The following is a 22,161-nucleotide window of genomic DNA, read 5'->3' on the forward strand; positions in this document are numbered from 1 at the left end:
AAAGGAATGCTTCAACACACTTAGAAACCAAGATACTTTTTTTTTTTGCATCTGTGAAATTCTTTTTAGCATGAGCCGTACCCTATTTTACCAGATGCCCTAATGAAGGACTATAGAGGCAGGAGAGGGTGCTGCATCTGATGCCAGTTGAACACCTTGCAAGCCTTACTGCCCTCCCTGGGGTCACAGTGTGGGCTCACAGCACCGGTCTGCAGCTCAGAAGACTGTCTCCCCTCCCTCTCGGCAAAGCACTCTCTCCTGCTGTGAAGACCGTTGCATCTAACACGGCTGCAGTGGGGAAGCTGGAAGTGGCTGGAGTTCATGACACCCTCCCAGGAACTGTGGGCTTGTAGAACACAAGGGAGCTGTGAAAAAATATCGATCAGCATGACAGCATTTACATCTGTATCAGCAGCCTAACCAGCGTCAGCTTTCTGGTAGGCACCATAGCTCAGATTCATAAAAGCCCCCGGGACAGCTGCAGGCTGGTTACCAGGGGGTTTCTTCCACCAAGAGTTGCACAGCATTAAAGCAAAGGCTTTACATTTTAAATGTTAACAATCAAGAACCTGAAGCTAGCATGCAAGCTGAGCAGATACAGCAGCAGAGCCAGACTGAATTCAATTTACAGGACTCCCCTCTGCACTGGTGGCTCTGTCAGCTGTAGCAAGGGAGATGTGAGGGGTGAACAGGACACATAAGCCTTGTGGTCCTAAGGACATCTGTCAAAGAAGTTCTTGGATGCAGGCATAGAATGTTTGTACCACTGTTCCCCTACAGAAGCACAAGAATACATCTGCGTATGAAAGCTACCTAGCACACTACTTCAAATTTCTTACTAGATTCAGTAGTACCAAGACTCTTTATTGGCACCTTCCACATGTCATAAATTAGCAATAACAGTAAAACAAGGCAGCCATTCCTGGGCTCAAGCTCCTGACAGTAAACACAACCACCACCTCTTAGCCCCTTAAAACAAGAAACTTATATCTCTAATTCAGACCCGACAGCTGCAGAGTACCAGTCCTGCACTTGGGATGTAGGCTCCAGTAGGGAAATGTGGAGGATGGCCCCCCTATGGACAATTGCCCATGACTATGCAGGGAGAGACAGACATTGTCTTCACCTCTGCAGGAGGCCAGCACCCAGATTTAATAAAGGTTTCTCCTTCCCATTGCTTCACCGAATACGGCAGCAACACTTGCTCTTGTAACAAAACGTCACCTGCTTTTCAAGTAGGAACTAAATGAGCTTTCCTGAGAAAATAATTGCCAAGTATTAAAAGGCTACTGTTGGAGCTCGAGAGGACTGTCAGAATAGAAAGAAAGATGTACCACATTCTTCCTGAATTGATACTTCAAACAAAATCTATTTGTGTTTTGAAATGTGGCACTAGAACAATAACCGGTTGTTTTTGCAAAGTTACAGGCTGAGTGCCATGCAATCATTTTCTAAGAGCAGCATTTCTTCGTTGTTCATGGAAATGCTGGAAAAAAAAAACCCAGTTGATTCAGTTGGTCTCTGCTTTAGTCAGCAGAGGAGTCTCAGTCCATCTCTCCTCAAGTCCACTCTGGAGAACACCCAGCATGGGACCAGACCAGGCAACTCTGCTTCTGCCAGGGAGTCATCCCCAAGGAAAAGCCCACATTTTCCTAACTTCCACCTTCTTGCTCATCATCGTGGCCTCAAATCTTACACCAAATAGCAACCTACTTTTGCAGTTTCATTAAAAGCAGATTTTTAACAACTATTTTCTCCATAACAATCAATTCTTCCACCTCTCACCATTTTGACTTCAAGTGCTACTTGAGACAGGAGTACTTTCTAGGATCAACTTGGTGACACCCACATGCACTACCAGAATTGCATCAATAACAGCCCAGAACTGCTTCGTCACTATTACACTTACAGTATTGCAAATGTCTCCAGTGTGCGTCCAAATGCCTCAGGCCCGTAACCTTGAAAATTCCCTAGAATGGATAAGCTTGAGGTAGATTTTCTCCAGCCACACTGAACTGAATTTATGCTGCTAGACTCTCCTGTTTACTTTAAGCATCTGACGTTTTCTGTCATGGCTCTGTCTTGACAAATACCTGGATGTGGCACTTTCACTGTACACCTATCTCCCAGGAAGGCAAGATACTAAAGCACAAACCAGTTTCATCCTTTGCTTCGAAACTTTTGCAGTGTGTGTTAGCATGGAAGACTACATCATTTGCACTCACCGCTTACCCCTCCAGCCTGAATTACAATCAGGCACTCAAATGCAGCTCTAATTACACTGTCTAGAATGGCTGGACCACTGTTCATTAAAAAGAAAAGTCAAATTACTGAATCTCCTTCTCATCAATCTCTGCTGATAGTTATTCCAATGATCAGGGCAGCATTAAGTGAGACTGCTTATGAAAAACAGATCCAGGAAGATAGTCTCAGCTAGGACACGAATGTGTTTCCCTTACATGTCACAACCTCAAACACATTAGAGATGAAGACTAATGAAGCAAACACAGTGGTAGCACATACTCTCATGTCAGAAAGCAAAGGGGAAGACTTCACAAAACAAATGCTGAGAGGAAAATGCTGCAACCATCTACTTACTACGAAGTGTCCAAGGCATAGTGCTGTCTAAACAGAAGGCAAAACTACACTTTAAGCTACTGTGGAAAAGCTGCTCTCTGAGAGCAAACCCTGAAAGGGGTCAGTGCCAGCCAAGGCAGTCTACTTCACACCAGTTGCAGCAGAGTGGGAGGAACACCAGCTTTTCCCCGGTGTTCAGCTGTCTGTGTCCAAGCAAGGCAGTAGCGATTCCCAGCATCTTACCGATTCAGGTAGTCACTACAGGCATGCCCTGGCCTTGCAACCCTGCCCGACAGCTGACCAGGGCCCACAGAACCTCAGCAACCATAATTTCTCATCCACATGCTAATCCCCAAAGTAACACCGAACTCCAATTTACCAGTTTTGGTGATGAAGCTGGTATATATTTTTTAAATCTCAGAAAAAATAGCAACATATGAGACAAAATTCTATTTTATAGCCCTTAAATTATATTTCAAGGACAGTTCTGCAAACTCAAACCAGAAAACAAGATGAAGAGGATCTGGTCTCCAGGCCAGGGATCCAGAGCTAGAAAGCATTATAATTAGAATCAGGACTGAGATTGAAGACCCCAGTTTGTTTGCAAAACTAATTAGCTAATGTCATTAGAAAGCAATAGAGAATAAGCAAGAGCAGAATCAGACTCTACAGCTATCTAAGCAAAGGACAGTTTAATAATTGTACCTAGGATATGTTTTAGAAGAAAGAAGTCACTTCACGGATTAGATTTCAGCCTAGGCAATATTCATACATATCAGACTAGGCAAAATGGCTTGGAGAAGAGGGTTTCATCATAATAAACACAGCTACTTCACAGCAAGATTTATTAATACATCCAAAAGAAAGAAAGAAAATCATTTTGTCACACTATATACAGATAATACATACAGTGTTTTATACACATATTACATCAGTTTTTACACAAGAAAAATATACATAAAAATGTAAACTTTTGTATACAAAAACCCTTAAACAAATTAAACAAGGACCAGATAACAAAAGGAGACCAATCTATTATCATTTCATTGATTTTTCTTTTTTAAATGGTAATACAGTACATTCATTGAGAAGTATGAGGAACATGTGAGCAAACCTTTCCTATTTAAAGGGAAAGTACAAACACGAGCTTTCCTACCCGCCCCTGGAATGCTGTCCGTGAGCCTCCAGCACTAGAAGCAGTAGTGAGAGTCGCTATCGCTGCCGGGGACCCTGTAGGAAGGGACCCTTTTTCTTGGGCATCCCCACACACCACACTCTCCGAAAGCAACACATCCACAGAAACAACCTGGACTGGGCCTTTGGCGTGTATTAGCTAGTCTTCCAGCTAATACCATGAGACGGGATGCAGCAATGCCAGTTTGTATGTTCCCTTTAAGCAATCATTAAGTGGATTTAGCTTTGCTGGAGTAAGATTTTTTATTTTTCCCAATGTACACTATGCTGAACACATGTGTCGGGGATGAGAGGGAAGAAAGAAGGGGTGTAAGAGACTGCTAATCCTTGCTACCATGCAGTTACTTCAAAATCAGGTACATTTGCAAGCTACAATTCACTGGTTCAAAATACACTGCCTCACCTTTGCTTTCCCACTGCAACTTGTTTACATTTTAAACTCTAGTGGCCAAACAACTGTACGAGGCTCTTTGTTACAAGGCTGTTTCTGATATCAAAGCGTGATTAAGCTATCTTTAAAATGACACCAAACACAAACTTCTCTGAGACAGCCTTAAAAAGAGTGAGCATTCCCTCTAAGCACTTCAAATTGTCCATGTGCCACCTTCTGTTTTATTAATTCTAGAATAAAGATATTTACCCTTAACTGCAAAAAGGATATTGGTTGAGACTCTGACATCTGTTTTGCTCCACTTGCAGAAACATTTTTGGGAATTGGAGGGAAAAAACATCCGAAAACCAAACCCACAACAATAAACCCAAACCCGAAAAACCTCACGCATCAAATGAGGAGGGAACTACTTAATATGTTGGTGAAAAAACAGTTGCAGAAACTCGTTGGAAACAAACAGTAGATTCCAATGAAGGCTTCTCACATTAAATAAGTTAAAGACTTGTTACAGACATCTTCAATAAAAACATCCATCCTCCACAAAGTGTGTTAAAATGTAATACAATAGTGATGCACTGGTATTTTTCCTGAAAAGGACAGAAGGACATGAAATCTCCTCAGTGATGTCAGTACTACTGAATGTGTGAGGTGAACAATGATTTACAAAAGTAACGTAATGAGGGAAGAAGCTGTGTAAAAGAAAACATGAATCATTAATTGGACAAAAGGGACGGAGCAGAATGAGATTACAGTATGCCTCAGAAACCCCTGAAGGAAATAAATACTTAGAAACTTGTGTTTCCATTTCTTTCTTATGTCCACCTAAGGGATGGCAGGAGTAAGGGCTTGTCTGCTTGCTTTTGGTTTTTTGTGTTCTTTTTTTCTTTTATTTTTTCTTTTTTAAATTAATAACCCTTCTAGTAAAAATTCAAAAGACAATTACAAATGGCTTTAGATAATTAAGAGTCTCCTTTTTAAAATAAAACTTTGATAACACATTTCTCCATTTCTTCTATATAATGCAGCTTCAGTGAAAATACGTCATAAGGGACAGCAATTTGCAAAAAGTGGAGAAAAAAATTGCCAACCAAGGTTCATAACATATACACATGTATATGCAGGACATCTACATGCTATATACATATTTAATATACGTATGCATGAGTATATATCAGGAGAGAACCAACAGGTATGTTCTCCACATACATAAACTGAAATAGCGTAATATATGTGTGCGTATAAATATGTATTATACACACACAGTACACAGACATACCCATACACACGCCCAAACATATGCATTATAGAAATCGTCATGTATGATTGCATGAAAGCTCAGATGGAACAATACACCAATTACCTTTTCCTAATAGAAATGCAAGGAAGACAAAATTCCATGGCTGAATTGTGGCCAAGAAAAATCGTGCCATCTCCATACTCAAAACACGGAATGCAGTACGGCTCGAAGACAGAATTGGAGCAGCGTTCTCCACTGAAACTGAAGCCTAAGTTAGCCAGGAGTTTCAACAGTGCTTAAAGTGACTGAGCAGGTTTCTGACGGCTGGTTTTTGCTAAAAGGATATAGAAGCTCCCTTTTGCCAGAAAACAGAAAATAAAATACTTAAAACCACAATTTACTTGCATAAGCAAGACCATTCAGTACACAATTCAATGCAAAGTACTAGCATGTTAATGGTCAACTCTGCAGCTCGCTTTAAAATCTGTTTAATGGTAAAATGTAACAAGCTGTGTTTCTCTTGATACATTTAATAACAAGCTCACTGCTCAGCACAAAGCACAGGGCTGCCTTCTGCTCACTGCCTGCATTACGGGAAGCACAAACTAAACTCCCTTTTTCTCCCTGGGGATGAAAATTGAAGATAATTTTGGTGGGTGCATTTTTCTTATTTTGAACATTTACGTGTAAAATATGATGCTGGGTTAACCTTTTAATATGCTAGGAAGCTTTGCATCAGGTTCTAAGAAAAGTCTGTGTTCATCTGCAAATCCATCACAGTCGTACTCAAGCACAATTGAATAGCTGGGAAATTCTGCATAAGTTCAAGCAAGTGGCTCCGGGCCCAATTCAGCTGCCACTATAGCCACCAAGAGAATTTCCCTAATGCATAAGCCGAGCTGCATTGGGCCATCAAAGCTGATTGCTGCTAGCAAGAGAAACTCGAAATGCAGGGACAAGGAGGAGCTGGAATGGAGGCAATGGAGCAGAGAAGCAGAAGAGGTTGGCATTGCAAGAGGCCTCAACGAGTATTAATATAGAATAAACAAAAGCAGAAATGTACCAAGGAAACTCCACTGTGACGGCTGAGGTAACACAAATCAATGGTGACCAAGCTCAGATCAGTCACTGATGTCATCCAAATCCCTCAGAAGAATTAAACCAACCTCGTTTGGCACAAGTGCTTACCTGTTACACATATGTTATGTGGATAGTCTCTCTCTTTTAGCTCACACACTCATGTTACAACTAAATGTACACGTGTGTGATACAACGCATATTCCATTTATATATCTGTATGCATGTATATATAGATTTAGATTGACTGCATTCATATGTATTTATTGTACACCACGAGGGCAAGTCCACATTCAGCAAAGTGCTACCAACATCTCATATACAGTTATCTCTCTGTACAGGTATACACAAAAATGGGTCTGTTCCTCCCCATAAAGGCATAAAGATTTATGCTGCTAACTCCCATTACCACCAAACAAGCAGAAAGAAAGGCCTCTGACAACTTCCACCTCCCTGCCCTTTCACTTGTATGCGTATGTGCCAAAAGCAAATTGCGGAGGGGGGCGGAAAGAAAGAGGGATGCCTGGGGGTATCAACGTACTGATAGGGAGTGGGATATAAAAAAAAAAAATTTTTGAAAAATTAAGATTTGGTTTGCAACTGCTTAAAAAAAGCCTTCAAAAAATTCAAATGTCTGTGCAATGCTGGGAGCTCTGTTTTTCTAACAGATTTTTAAAGTCACCAGGATCATCATCGTTAAAAGTGATACTGTATGAATAAATAACAATTAGATTACTTTCTCCAGCCTAAATAGAACAGTATGAAGAGGAAGCCAATCTGTAAGAATGTTTCTGACTTCTCACAATTTCAAGTGAGAACTCCCATAAAGAGGTCTTCCAATTATGGAACAACAACAACAAAAGTTAAGTGGCCATAATTAATTTCAGAATTTCACGGCACAAGTGAAACTCCCTGGATTGAAACTGTATTTTGCTCAGCAATCCCACAACAGCAATTTTGGGGTGAAATTAATACACACCAAGACCCTCAGGAAAGAAAAGAATCTACTTTGAAGATGAGATCCTTTTACAGAACAGAGACCACCCCACAAACAGTGCCCCTGATTTGAAAACACACGTACACTGATTGACAACATTTTTGAAGTCAGACCACAGGAGATTTGGGTACTGATTTGCAAAGATACAGCAATTTCCATGCCTCCCCATCCCACTAAACGCAGACCTTCCCATTTCAGTTTCTTCTTTAACATATCGCTAATTTCTCCCACCCCTCCTCCTCCCTCATTTGTTTTATTTAAAGGCTGTCTTTGGGAGCTTGGTATTTTCATGGCATTTTAAACAGGGCTCAATGCAACTCACTTAAAAAACAGTAAAATTGACATGATATCAGAGTTAGCCTTATAACAGAAGATTATGTAGTAGAGAGTTTCAGTTATTTATACAACAGTGAGGACATAACAACCCCCTACTAAATAATCACATTTCTACAATACATTCCATCACCTCTTGACTACTTTTCTCTTTACAAAACTATGACCTACATACAATATACACATTCGTATCGCACATACATCCCCCCCAATGCATATTTTTTGTGTGTATATATAATACATACATGCACACAAGCAGTCTAATTCTATTTATAAGTCACAGTGGGAATTCCTTTGTGAGGAAAGGAGGGGAAAAATTCCTGAATAAGACACTGTAGATTCCTAATGTTCTGACTTTTCAAATTCCAACTCACAGAGCTAACTGGAAATAAATACATTAAAAAAAAAAGACAAAAGGTCTTACAAACTTGGTTCACAACTTCCAGCTACAGTAGTTGGATTTTTTAAATTTGATCTATTTACCCTGTAACTAAATTTCTAATCATAGGTACAAACCACGGATAAATTATTGCAGAATGTAACACTCAAAATAAAATTTAAAAAGAGTTATAGGAACAGCAATATAAGGGTTAAAAAGAGTTCTATGCTTTGTTGATACAGGATACCATTTTATTTTATTTATATATATATATATCTATATATAGATATAGATATCTGCAAGGTAGCAAAGAATAGCTGTACACCTTGACACGGCAAAGATCCAGTGTAAAAAGGTGCTTCACTAGTTTGTTTTTCCAAAAAAGCTTGTATATAATTTTATAGCTATTAAAAACACATATGCAACATAATTCATTACACTCAATACAGCTTTAGTATAAAACTTATAATTTATGAGGTGATGTTAATAGCATAAATTAATATACCATTTCTCTTAAAATCTACAATAAGTATTCTGAAAGCTCATTGGGGAAGGGTATCTTTAAATAAAAAGTTTAAAGCTGAGCGTGATGAAAAAGATTCTGTATGTTGAACTTGAGATGAGAGCCCCGAGAAGAGAGAGTCCCTAGCCAGACACCATGGACTATAAAACTGAACAAAGATTTCTCCTTCTTGCGCTCTCACTTAGGTGACGCTCTACCTTAAATTATTATTTACTTTTAAAACTATTTACTTTTTTTTTTTTTTGTTAACTGCCCTTATTTCCACAAGGAATCCCTGAGACATACCCAAAACTGTACAGTGAAGGTCATCACTGTTCAGAGAAACTGGTTCAACCCCCTCTGGTAGGATGTAGCTATTTTGCATGGGAATCGAACTGTCCATCACTTCAGAATGAATCTATTTGCACTGGAATCAGCTACACTGTTTAAGACGCAGGTTAGAAAGTCATTTCAGGGTAAATCAGTCCACTCCAAGGTAGAAGCCAAAGCCATCGCAGTTAGCTACATCAGAGCAATCTGCACCAAGTTAAAGTTTTCCAGGGGATATCTGGGAACATTACCTATCCAGAGTTCACCTCCGTGGGCACCAGCTGACAACGACAGAAAGCAGGTAAAACAGAATTACTGGACCAAGTTCAACGCGCATACATGGTCGATACGATGGTAGGCTGAACATCTCACTGTGTGTGTGTTTGGGGGACTAGCAAGGGAAAGGAGTAGGAAGATAAGTACAGTTTCAAGGTCAAAAGCCCAAGTTTCATTTTGTTCACTTCCAAAGCTAATTCTATGAGCCAGAGTAGACTGAAAAGGTGCCAAGACTTACTTCAAGGAGACAGGAAAGCCTTCTCCAACTACTGCTGACGATCTACAGCCAAGCTCCCTTTCTCCTTTCATGCTTCCACTATCTTATTCCATAGTAGCCAGAGAAGGAGTATGTGAAAGCATAATAAAACAGGGGAAAGCAAAGAACCCAACAACCATGAGAAGCAGCAGAACAGCAAAGGGAAAAGCTCCCAAAACAGTCACTGTTGTGCTTTTTAAAAAAAAAAAAAAAATAGCTGAAGACATGAGTGAGAAAATTGTTCTAAGACACATCTTTTGTAACTCCTCCTCCTCCACCAAACTTTTCTTTCCCACAAGAGTGGTTTTGTCTAGTTTTAAAGACAAAACCAAAACTTCACCTGACAGAGCTAAGGTCTCTCATGACCAGACCTCTCCTAAAGTCCATGTTTAAGTTTAGTCAACACAAATGTAGATTTTCCCACCAACCCTCCTTAACTCTATTTGTGCTTGCAGGTATTAAAAAGAAAAATTTAAGTTTTTCTTCGTGGCTTTCTGCTGATGCACTGCTTAAAAGAAGAGGAACCTGTGAGAAGGTAAAATCTTGCTAAAAATGCCTGCACATTCACTGCCAGGGTGTGCACTCCCATAATCAATGTTGTACCCACAGCATCTAGTTCATGACATATAACCATGCTGTGAAACATCATCTTACTCACTGATCTGAGAAGCATTTTGATCTATCGCGCTGTCATTCTAGCATCCAAATTATATGTCATGAATTGCAGGAATCTTTCCCTTTTGTTTTGCAGCCAGATTCACTCAGGACCACGGAAGACTTACCGGTTGGCATTACTTACACTGGAGAAGTATTTGAGAACAGGAGAATAAGACAGTGATGAAGAATGTAGAGAGGAAGGAAATAAAGGAGGTATGAGAAGCAGCACACAACACCCCATCATTAAATGTTACCCAAGAGATCAGAAAGACCCTGTGACCAGAAGATCAGAAAGACCTAAAGCACATTCACCCAAAACTGTTCCCTCAGTTAATATCTCCACCACCACTGGACCTTGCAACAGGCCTGCACAGGAGACTCCTTCGCGTGTAATGGTAAAAATACAAAAGCAAAAGGAAACATCCTACCAGAGAAGCTGCCCAAACACCCACACCAATGCCTCACTGAAGATAACCACTGTGGGTAAGTTTTCTACTGTTTATCTGCTGAAAGCACTTCCTGCCACCGACCCTGCACCCTACAAGTCTGGAAAGATTCAGCTGCAGGTATCTTGCTCTTCAAAAATTTTTCCCTTCTCCCTGCCCAAAATCTCATACTGTTGGAGAATTCATCACTGGATTCAGCTCACTGCAGCACAAAGGCAGGGAGAAATACCCCTGGAACTTTGCCGATGCCTACAGGGAAACGCAGCAGCCACAGTGCTGCAGGACCTCAGGGAGGAGCTGGAGTTCAGAAGCAGACTAACGACGTGTGTATGTAACCACCAGGGACAGCTTCTCAGGGAAGACACCTGTCCACTGTTTACTGTACTCCGTTAAGACACTCTTGTTGTCTGGCAAGCAGATTCAATCCCAGACTGTATTTAGATGTAGTTACAGCAAAATGAAGCTTCAAACTGAATTTGGCTACTGGTTTGCAGGTTCAGTCCTAGGCCCTTCACCTTGGCCATGCCCCTGAAGCCACTAACATCACACTGTGCCTAAGAGCTCACAACAGGACTTCACAATTTTTGTAACTAATACCCACTTCCCTCTTAAAAACAAAATAATTACAAAAGCCACTTCCCTTGGTTTGTCTTTGCTGTTATGGATAACTCTCCTTGAACTTTTTTTTTTTTCTTGCATTTGTACTTCTAATACCATCTCTGATTGTTGCCTAGCAGGTGATAAGGTTCTCAAGGCCTTCCAATGCTTTCCAGATGAGAACTGCAAATCCTCATTTCAGTAGCCTGCTGAATGAAGTGGGAAATCTAGATGTTGCTGTCTTCTCCACAATGGCTGAGGCAGACCTGCAACTGTGTTACCTCTCAGCATTATTGATTTAAAGCCTTTATGCCCAACCATAGAGAGAAGCATGCTACTAACAAGAAGGGAACTAAGCAAGAACCTGGAGAAACTTGAAGGCAGGAGGAGAAAAAATGATGCATCTTTTTCAGCTTCTTGCATCATACATACATCTTCTTGTATCATAGTAATTACAAGGCCAAAGAATAAATCAACTTTGAGGTATCTAAGTGCATATGGCTCCCCTCAAAGCTGGTGTAAAGTCTTCCAAGGTGAAAGGGAACGTCGAAGCATGTCTTACAGAATGCCTTACACACCAGGCCAGTATGAGGCTGCTCCTGATGAGCCTCAGTACACTGTCAGAGTTCATCTTGTGTTAAGTATTTTTGTACAAAGGTTAATTGAGGTGCTATCATTACCAAAAATGATGTTACTGGTATTTTATTCTAAATCTACTTTTTTTTCAATTCTTTAAAAGCCAAATCTTATGTAAAGAAATTAACTTTCAGGTTCAACTAGCCTTATTCCATTTGTTAACACATAAAGGGCATGACAGGTATTGACCATCCTAAATCAATGGACTGAAATTGCTACACTGGCTCTTTGGTGAAAGGGTGATTAGAGTGCTAATTGCTATACGAGGAGATGATATTCAAAAACCTTTGTGAGACAGCATGGATTCTACGAGGAACCATATAAATAACAGCCTCAAGGGCAACCTTAACCAGACCTGTAATATTTCCCAGAGGAAGAAGTGTGACATATCTCTGGCTGCACATACCTCTCAGACTGGATCTCTCACATCCAACTGTAAGACATTGATTCACTGAAGTCAACAGGTTGTGTGGGTGCAGAAGCCCACCTGGCATGATCCACCTTGTAAAGCTAAGATCGAGACCCGTAACTGCTTGGTAGGCTGTAATCATGAAATCAGCAGCAGTGAAAAAACGGGAGGTGAACCAGGAAAATGCAAGAGTGGTGGCCCATTTCAGAACTCAGACAGGACAGAGGGATTCCTATTTCAAATGTATACAAACTGAAGTTTATTTTTAAAAGTGCAGCTTTATTGCAAACTTAGTTTGCTCATTGAAAATGTTATGTAGTCACTTTTCAGGGAAGAGTCATCAAGGAATATACAAAAATTGAAGTCTAAGCAGGGGAAGAGAGTTGATATCCTAGGCTGCCTTAAAGGAATGCAGGTACATAACAGCCATTAATTTCAAATGGGATTACGAACCTGCATAGCTTTGACAGCTTTTGAAATTCCCTGTCTAAGTCAATGGTCAGATTAGGAGCTGGGCTGTGTTCTGAGTTAGACCAGTACAAACTCACAGTGACCTTAGACAAAAGACCTCCTTCGTAATTCATACCAATGCGAACAAGCAGAACTTGGCTCTCAGTTCCTCTCCTTCCTTCCCCCTCAGTATTTGCTAAGAAAGAGAAATGTGATGTGGGGTAAATATATTCTGCACCAGCTGCAGGTTCGTTAAAGAGTTTGATGGGCACAACAATGATTTCAAGACCAAAGTCTTGAAACCAATTTATAGAAATTAACATCCTCTAAAATGACATGAATACACAAGCAGATTAAAGAATTAACCATTTGGTATACTAGTTCTCCACTCTTTTTCAGCCAGTCATCCAAACACATTGAAGAAGGTATATGGACACAATGAAAATCATTTGCAAATCAAACAGTTGCCTCCTCAACAAAGTATGGGGAACATAATACAAAAATAAATAAATGCCTTGACAGATTTGCCTCATTTCACAATACCACTGGGCATTCCTCAATCAGCAGGACAATCACAAGCAGGATTTCATAGGCTTCAATTCAACTTTTTACATGATTTAAAAACATTTAAATGTTACAAACATATTTAAATCACCACTTAAAAATAGTCGGCTTATATTATTAAGATCTATTTTACCAAGTATGAAATAAGGACTTCATAACAACAGAAGAATGAAAATAATTTTTGTTTCCTCCACCCACGTACACTTGCAATTTCAGAAAAGGACATATGCATCATCCATACTCCTTTATATTTAAGGAGGACAAATCTTTCAAGAAAAGAGGGATAGTACGATCGCTACGATAGTAAGAAGACACAAGACCTATCCTGTTTAAATTCTGTTCCTTTGCAAGACAGAAGGAGAGGTTTGGGTCAGAGATTTAGGTGTGGGCCTGAATGCTAACAAAATTAATTTCTATAGCAACTACACTTCATTCAATGATCCCTTGCTCAAACAATTTATTAGGCCTCCCTATTACATGTGCTTGGTATCTTAGTTTCCTGAATTAGACTAGAATACATGCAGGTAGGACGTTTTACTGTAAGGTAGATTGAAATCCGTCTTCTACAGTACGAGACTGAAATGTGGGGTTTTCTCTTCTCTCTCATCTGCATCTCAGAAACAATCCAAGAAGAGTAGAGACTTGCTATATTAAGTGGGAGCTACTTTTACAGTCGAAGTCAGAGTACAGTAGCAAGTTTGAGCCCTATAAAGTCACAAGCAAATTCCTTTTCTCCCTTCCTGATAAAGAGATACAAGTAAACACCTCAGAATTTCTGCTGCTGTTATCTCTTGGATTAAAAAACATTAAATGAAATTTTAAAAAGAAAAAACCAAAAGCCAGTGGACTCCTTTCTTTAAGAACTGAAATTACTACCAAAGAGTCTGAATACTCTCTTTAGCAGATGGGCAGTAAAAGCAAAACTGTCCTGCAGACAGAAGGAATTCTTATTTATTTTGCTTTAGTAACTTCTCTTTTGGTTAGCCATGACTGCTGATAGGTACCTCCTAGTTCCTTACATACATTCAGCTTCCCATACAGAGCATCAAACGCTACAAGTATCGGAAAAAAACTATATGACTCCCGGGGGGAAAAAAACTATCCAAGAAAGTCTCAGTAGCTAGACATAATTTGAGAAATACATCCATTTGAAACTTACCAAAGGGTCTGACCTAGACTTGTGTGGATGGGCAGAATAACAACCAAATTCTTCCAGTTTCAGCTGGGAAATACCTGTCAGCCTGTCAAGGAATTCTGGACAAAGCCACACTTGAGAAGGCAAATCGTCAATGCTACAAGGCCACAATAATTCAGCAAGGGAGGGAATTTCTGCACAGGCATCTTCGCTAATCCGTGATGTATTTCAATCCTTCTGTTTTTCTTCCTTTTTTTCCCTGGGCTAACTTCATATCAGCCTTCAGATTCTGGGCAACCAGTCAACTGATCCCGTTGCTGCTCAATGAATTAAAAATCATCATAATAAAAACCAAAAAATCAGCATGCAATAAGAACAGTGACCAGTTCTGGAAGGGGACAACTCCCACTTCTTCACCAAAAGAAGAAAAGGAACTGCTGCTCCCTGCGCCCCAAACACACACATGCACACAGAGGAGGTCAAGAGATTATATTAAGAAACTGCCAAACTCATCCTTGAACCATGATCTTGATTTAGGACTTCAGTGCACCATTCTCAAATCAATCTGTGCAGCCAAGTTTTCCATGCCAGATGCTACCTTTGGAAAAAATGTAAATTTAAAAAAAAAAAGAAAGAAATCAAGAGACTTCTGCCCACTGGAAAACTTTCTCCCAGATGCTAATGGGATGGCAAGCACTGATCCAAACCCTAGGAAACAGTAACATGCATCAGTAATCTGAGGTATCTTTCCATTTCTAGGTCTTACTGCTAAGATCAATTACATCCAGTAACTGTGCTGTATCCTTAAGGAATTATTGGGGAACGGTGAACCTGCCTGCAATAAATGAGCACCGGTGCGTAACAAGCACATGTGAACGCTACAGCAAGGTTCACAGAGGGCTAACCCTGGTCAGTACTGAAGCAGGGGTTTTCTTCTCAACCCCGTCTTAAAAAAAAGGGAAGGGAGGACAGAAAAAATAAAGAAAAAGGAAAATAAGGGAAGATAGAAAACACAGGTCCCCCATCTACCTGCACAGAGCCAGGCAGACAAGCTCAGTTGTTGGAGGTGGTGAAGGGTGCGGATGCATTATTGGTACTGGTAGCGGTGGCACCGGTCACTGCGAAGCCCGTGGGAGGAGCTATGGAGCTGTGGCTGGGCTGCAGGTCCTTGGGGATGCCACTGTGGGAGCTCAGCTGGTGCCCGAAGGCTGCGCTGAACTGAGGGAGCTGTTGTTTAGGGGAGGTGGAGGCCATGAGTTCAGCAGAGGCAGGACCCATGCCACTAAAACTGGTCTGCGGTAACCCCGGAAGCACACTGGAGCTGTTGGGGGTCACAGTGGCGAAGGCAGGCTGTGTGGTCTCTGAGTGCGAGGTGGTAGGTGGTGTGGACAGGGAGGTGGACAGGAGGTGTCCATCTGCACCAAGAAGGTTGCTAAACGGAGAGGGGTCCCCAAGATTGACAGGAAGATTTCCCCAGTGAGTTCTGGGGTTGACCACCCCGCTAAGTGGCACATCCAGCTGAGTTGGGAGCAAGTGCTGTGCCATCATGGGCATCTCTGCTGAGAAGGTAGCTGCCAAGTTATCACCAGAAAAGGATGTGGTGTGAGGGGATGTGATATGGTCACTGTAGGGAGACGGCACATGCTCACTATCATAATGGCTTCCATGGGGTGAGGAGTGTGAATGGTCACTGCTGTATTGCTGTCGTGAGGTGATCAGGTCATCTGCCTTGCTCAGCAGCTGGGCAGGGTGGGGCCTCTGGGAGGCATGGCTGCCATCATGAAGTCCATGAAACTGTCCTGGGAAGGCTCTCTCCCCAAGGCCACTCTGGCTTATGAGAGTGGCAGAAGTAAGGCCGACGTTGGCTGGGGCTGAGAATTGCCCCTGGATCTGCCCTGCCAGGGGCGTAGGTGGGTTGGACAAGGTAGCAGAACGGAGCAAGTTCTCATCCAGCTCCAGACCGGAGAAATTATCATGTACTATACGCCCATTCAACAGCTCCCCCAGATCCGTGTTCACCTCTCGACTCAAGGACTGCATTCCTGGAGCTCCAGCACCTGGAGAGAACACCCCTATCCCTCTATCTGACAGCTCCTGAACTGGCACACCATCTGTCTGTGTAAGTACTCCAATGGTACTCAGGCACTCAAGAGAAGTTACAGCCTGTAGGGCCCGTTCCAGTTCTTCAGCCTCTTCTGTAGTTGGAAGGAGATCTCCATTTTTACCTGCAGAAACAGGGACACCAGAAGTTAGTGTGCTACCCTCAGGTGAGCCCAGAACTGGCACTCTAAGGATGCAGATGTACAGACAGTTCAGTACAGAGCTGCAGCATATGAAAACCTTTTAGAATGGTTTGCAGTACACAGAAAATTTCCTTCACCAGTGTTCACTAGGTAACCAAGGTAAGGAAAACGAGAAATTACACCTTCCTCCCTCATCAATGGAATTGCTTCTCTCTGCCCTCCTCTTCCACATACTACAATACAAGATGCCTCTCAAACTCAGTAGACAAAGTAAAAATACTTAAATAAGATTTTCCTCAAAGCTGCAATAGCACAAATAGTCCACAAACTCCCTTCTACTTACCACATTACAGCTTGGACCTAAAATTTACACAGTCAGTATAGTTTTGGTTAATTTCAACTCAGACACAGTCTTGATGTCATGTCATATGGGAAATTACCAAAGAAATCACATATCCCAGCTCTGGGCTGTTCTAATTTCTTTGTTATCTGTGATAGGTACTGAGCTTTAGAATGCAGAAATTCAGGCACAGTTATGATCAAAAGCTAGTTTCAAAAACATATTTAAAGATTTTATTCTCACTCTCTTCTCCTTTTATCAAAGGCCAACATTGACTGTGATTCCGGCCCCACTCGATGGCAGAAAGATGCCATTACCGAGAATACTCTTGATTAAACTGCAACACTGACAGGCAGTAAAAATGTAAAATGAATTATTAAGATACTAAACCAATTAGAATTTTCAGAGCAGTAATTTTAAGAGCAAGCAGAGAACCGCACACAGCAGTCTTCTTAAAGTCTGCTTTATTTCAGAGCTCACAAACAAACAATAGAGCAAATGCATGCTTCTTTGTCAAGAACTTATTACCTCTGTAGGAAAGCAAGCAACCCCTCAAAATGCATTTTAGAAACACTCACTTCTTCAGTTCACTGACTGTGTTCATGTTAGCATAAAATAAAATAAAATGGTACCTTCAAAGAAATCAAAATCTTGCAAGTCATCAGGCAGCCGCGGCAGGACATCAGAGAAGTCCTCCTGATTCAATTCCAAGTCATGTGGAATGTCTGTGATTTCGTTGGCGATATCATCAGGCAGCTCATCGGCACTCAGCTCTGGTGTGGAAGGGCTCCTGGACAGAAAGTACCGTTAGTCCATAGTATTCACTTCCAATTCCCCCAAACAACAACTGTGAATGCATATCCATCTATAACAGGTGTTTCCCCACACCTTCCCGCCACCCCCATCATCTACGGAAAAAAAGCTTTTAGAAAGTTTCTTTAGGAAGCTTACACATAGCCTATTGATTAAATACATAAGACGGGCATTAGGAGTAAGACATTTTATCCATCACACTCAATAATTGCTTAAATCTAAAATGACCCACTCTATGGAGATGCAATTTCTAGCCACGCTCCAGATGCCAATCAGCAGAGCAACATCACACCTTTCTACACTACTCAATGCCCACTGCTAGCTTGAACATTGCCAAAGCGGGGCAGGTCTACCACTGACCGTATGTGGGGCATCTCTACCGGCAGCGAGACACTGGCAGGCATGGTGAGGTTCCCCTGGGGCACTGCAGGAGGAATGGGTTTCTGGGGCCGGCGCGGGCCTCGCCTTCTCTTCTTCTTGTGTTTTTTGGTAAGTGCAGGTGGCTTCGTTTTTTTCCTGGGTTTCCTCTGCTGCTGGTGCTGAACTTTACGGGAGCTGTCCCCTCTCAAGAAATTGTCCTTTGGGAATAAAACAATAGCAATGGGAGCATATAAAGAACAAGTATTACTTTCCTTGCTTTTTTCCCCCTGGTCATTCCACAGACTTTCATATGTACTGCAAGAATGACTGCTAACTTATGCCCAGGCAAGGTTACAAAAATTAAGCCATTTCCTTCCTCATTGAATCCAATGGCAAAAATCGCATACACCAAATTATGAGGTACGCTAAATAGGAGATCATGCAGTGTCACTTTAAAAATCATCATAGCAAACCCTAACTAAATCAGTGCAAAACCGTAACCTTTGGCAGCATTCACATAAGTATTGAAGACAGAACACTGTTGTGCGGTGGGATAATGGGGACAGTGTGCAGCAGCTGAAACCAGCACCCGCAAGTGTCCAGCACCATAAAAGAGGGACAGCACTGAGGAAACGGAATTAATACTGTAGGGCTAGGGTAAGGATGTGGGTAAACAACTAAGGCCTCATTATTTTTGAACAGCAATCACTGATCAATCAAAAAATAAACCAAACCATCATCAGTTTTCAGTTGCCATCATACTGGGAATGGTAGAGGACTGTATGTGCTACAGAAGGAAACCTTGATAGACACACTGAACATTGCCTGGGAGAGGGGGGAAATCCCACACAAATCTGTGTATCGCAGACCCTCACATTTTAATCCAGAAAACTCCATAAGTCACAAGTATTGGAGAGGCTGGATGAAAACAACAAAAACCCCACCCAACAACAGAACAAAAACGAACCAAAAAACCAGGCAGTTTTATGCCTAATGCCTTGAAAGAGGGGTAAGACAGAACTGGGTTTGTGAATTACGCTAGAAGTTTTCTTCTGGAAGATGGGAGGCATAAAAGGAAAGCAGAGGACATCATCTTAATGTCTGCATTCTCTCAACTTTTAGTAGGCCACTGCTTTTCCTCTGGGATCCACAGATCCCTGGAGGAGGTCAAAGATAAATTCTGATAGTCACTAAAATGTAAATAAAGTAGCAAAACCATTATCTGTATGCTTGTAATTGCTGTCTACACTTCGCCTAGAAAATATTTTGGGTCTCATGTACTGAGACTGTTTGAGATGCAGTGTTCTTACCATACTACACTCACACTTTCTTCAGATCCAAGGGCCAGAGTAAGCCCAAATAAAACGACCACAGGATCTCTCACAATGATTTCCTGTTTTTCGATTCACGAGAAGAATCAAATTTCTTCCAGCGAAGGATAGTCTCATGTTCACTTTATTATATCCTTAAAGTATGTAAAAGATTTCACAACATATTTTATACTAACTGAGAAAGTTTGGCATATTTTATCCTCTCAAGAAAAATAAAAGGAAATGAGCACTTAAGTTCATAAACGTTAGTTGTCAAGCAACAGTTCATAGAAAGATTGGGGCTAAAACTCATGATCATCCTAATACACAAATAATTACAGTTTCAGCTTTGTACTTACCATTTTTTTGGCATGTTCTTCACACAGAGGTGTCTGATGTGTAATGTCAAAAACTGGCACAGAGCACTGCTGACCATCTGCAAACTTGGCTGTGCAACTTGAGAAGAGCTGCTGAGAACGGTTCAATAAGATATCTGTACATTTCTGCATCAGGAATAACACACGAGGCAACGATGGAGGAATGCCCTTTGATTTATCAATCTGATGAAGATCAGAGCCTTCAACTCTACCTGTCCGTAGATGCTATTTTTAATGAGTACCTCAACTTTTTTATTCAAGTTCAAAGCTAGGTAAGGCTCAAACCCAACTTTTAAAGTTAAAAACTGCATTCATGCAGAATCTCTAATGATTTTATTATATATTGAGATAGTTTTATGGGAGCAGCCATTTCACTAATGAGTTCTTAGCAAAAAGACGCCTTTTCCTGGAGTCTTAATCAATAGATCAATAGTAGCAGTTGGAACAGTGTAGTCAACAGGACTATTTCCTTACAGACTAATGACAATCCATACCAAAACATTAAAGAAAGAGTATTTCTTAATTCAATCTTTTAAGGTACATTCTTGGCATTTATCTTTAGAGCACAGACAAAGAAGTTTCAAGATCCTTCCTGCTTCTCTGAAAAAAAGATATGCAATCAGACAGAAAGGTCAAGTAAATCCAAACGTAAGCTTGCTGAGATTTCCTTCAGAAAAATCCCCTGCAGGAGTAAAAATGTTTCCAGACTTAGAGCAAATCAAACAGATATTTCATTGTGTTTTTTCAAACAACATTAGAAGCACTCCTTTCCATCTTGAACAGTTCTCAGACCTCAACATCACTAGGTATGTTCAGAAAATGTTGAAACGCAAAAGAAAGGACAAAGAAAATGGAAAATCTGCAGAACAGTCCAGATGGCAGACTAGGACAGATGGGTCAGAACCAAAACTCTGCTCATTTTAGAAGAGGCTGTTTCCATTGAGAAGGAAGCACAGAGGGAAAAAATGGGCACAAATGCAAAATCGCTAGTCTTCACTTCTCTGCTCTACGCACACCAAGAAGCAAGATCACTTAAACTCTTAAAAATCAGAATCGTGACGCAAACCCCAAACACAGCTGCACACCATGATGCTCTCTCATAGAGAGGTTTTAAACTGCTCTGCAGACTACTTTTAAGGGGCCTGCAAAAATCAACCAAGAAAAACATGACATCTGCAAACCAAAAAGATTGAAAAGGTGCTGCAGTCTGAGAGCAACTGGGACAGATCAGCACTTGTTACTTAAAATACAAAGTGCAAAAGCTTGAACAAAAGGAGTCACTCCAACAAAAGTTCCAACAATTCTTCAGCTAAAACCAAAAAAGACAAAGTCTGCAGAATTCTTAAGTATTCCAGGTCAGAAGTCTGCCTGTTTATAGTATTCAGAATCAAACCTTACATCTAATGTGTTCCCTCCTTTCTGCAACCTTCATACATGGACTTTTAACATCCTTTTCAGGCTTTGATTGAAATCCCCAGCACTGGAAATTCTTACTCATCTGGGATTCAGATTCTGTGACTCCTCCTATTCTGCTTCTTTAAACAATGCAAAGTATCAGATTTCTGTCTTTCTAGTCAGTGAAAGTCATCCTTTTATACTATGTGTAAAAACATGTTCCCATAAAACCTTCATAGGTAGGTAGTTTACCTACCAAGAACTGTATGAAAGCCATGAGGCTGAAAGCCACATAGTTTGTACCAAGTCATCCATGAAAGATGGTAATTTTTGTAAAGGCTTCTTGCACCTACTAAAAACAGCTTATGAGGTAAAACAATACGACTATGATAGATACCAGTGGCAAACTACTTGTCTTCACTGTCTACACATCCAAATCACACAGACAAATTAAAAGCAAAGTAGTTGATAAGATACTAACAAATAGGTATTTTTTTTGTGAAAACACATTTGTCAATGCAAAAACCTAACAAACAAAACTCCTAAACAGAACAGCTTCCATGCTTGAATGCAACTCCCAAACTGAGTTAAGAGGATACGCTGAAAACAATGCCTGGTGAATGGAAGGGCTTTGTTAGTGCACTGTTCTCCCTTTGAAGTCCCACTACAGGTTGTTGGTTCTGCATCTCTCTGCCTCGCTTGGCTTGTGCTGGAAAAAAAAAAAAGGCATAAAAGAGTTTAAGGACAATAACCTAGTCTCAGGTGGTTAACTTAGCACAACTATTGCACTAGATGTGGCACAGTAGGATGAAAAATTATAACACGTGTGTGTGTGTGTGTGATGATCCAGATGGGTGCACACTACTACCAGACTCTACAC

General features: G+C 41.0%; 1 protein-coding gene across 4 annotated transcripts in view; it reads right to left on the bottom strand.

The window, feature by feature from the left end:
• Positions 1–3,405: 3,405 nt before the first annotated feature.
• The window catches only part of INO80D (INO80 complex subunit D), a 46,057-nt gene continuing 27,301 nt past the window's right edge, over positions 3,406–22,161 (bottom strand). For 3 of the 4 annotated variants that reach the window (XM_064451816.1, XM_064451817.1, XM_064451815.1), the window contains 5 exons: positions 21,881–21,990; positions 19,869–20,002; positions 18,200–18,417; positions 17,659–17,816; positions 3,406–16,668 (listed from right to left, as the gene is read on the bottom strand). In XM_064451816.1, the coding sequence (XP_064307886.1) occupies positions 15,497–16,668; positions 17,659–17,816; positions 18,200–18,417; positions 19,869–20,002; positions 21,881–21,990 (1,792 nt within the window). In that variant the 3' untranslated portion in view covers positions 3,406–15,496. The remainder of the gene's footprint in view (positions 16,669–17,658; positions 17,817–18,199; positions 18,418–19,868; positions 20,003–21,880; positions 21,991–22,161) is intronic. The other variant, XM_064451818.1, reaches the window with a different exon arrangement.

The sequence above is a fragment of the Phalacrocorax carbo genome, chromosome 5, assembly GCF_963921805.1.
Source record: "Phalacrocorax carbo chromosome 5, bPhaCar2.1, whole genome shotgun sequence".
NCBI lineage: Eukaryota > Metazoa > Chordata > Aves > Suliformes > Phalacrocoracidae > Phalacrocorax > Phalacrocorax carbo.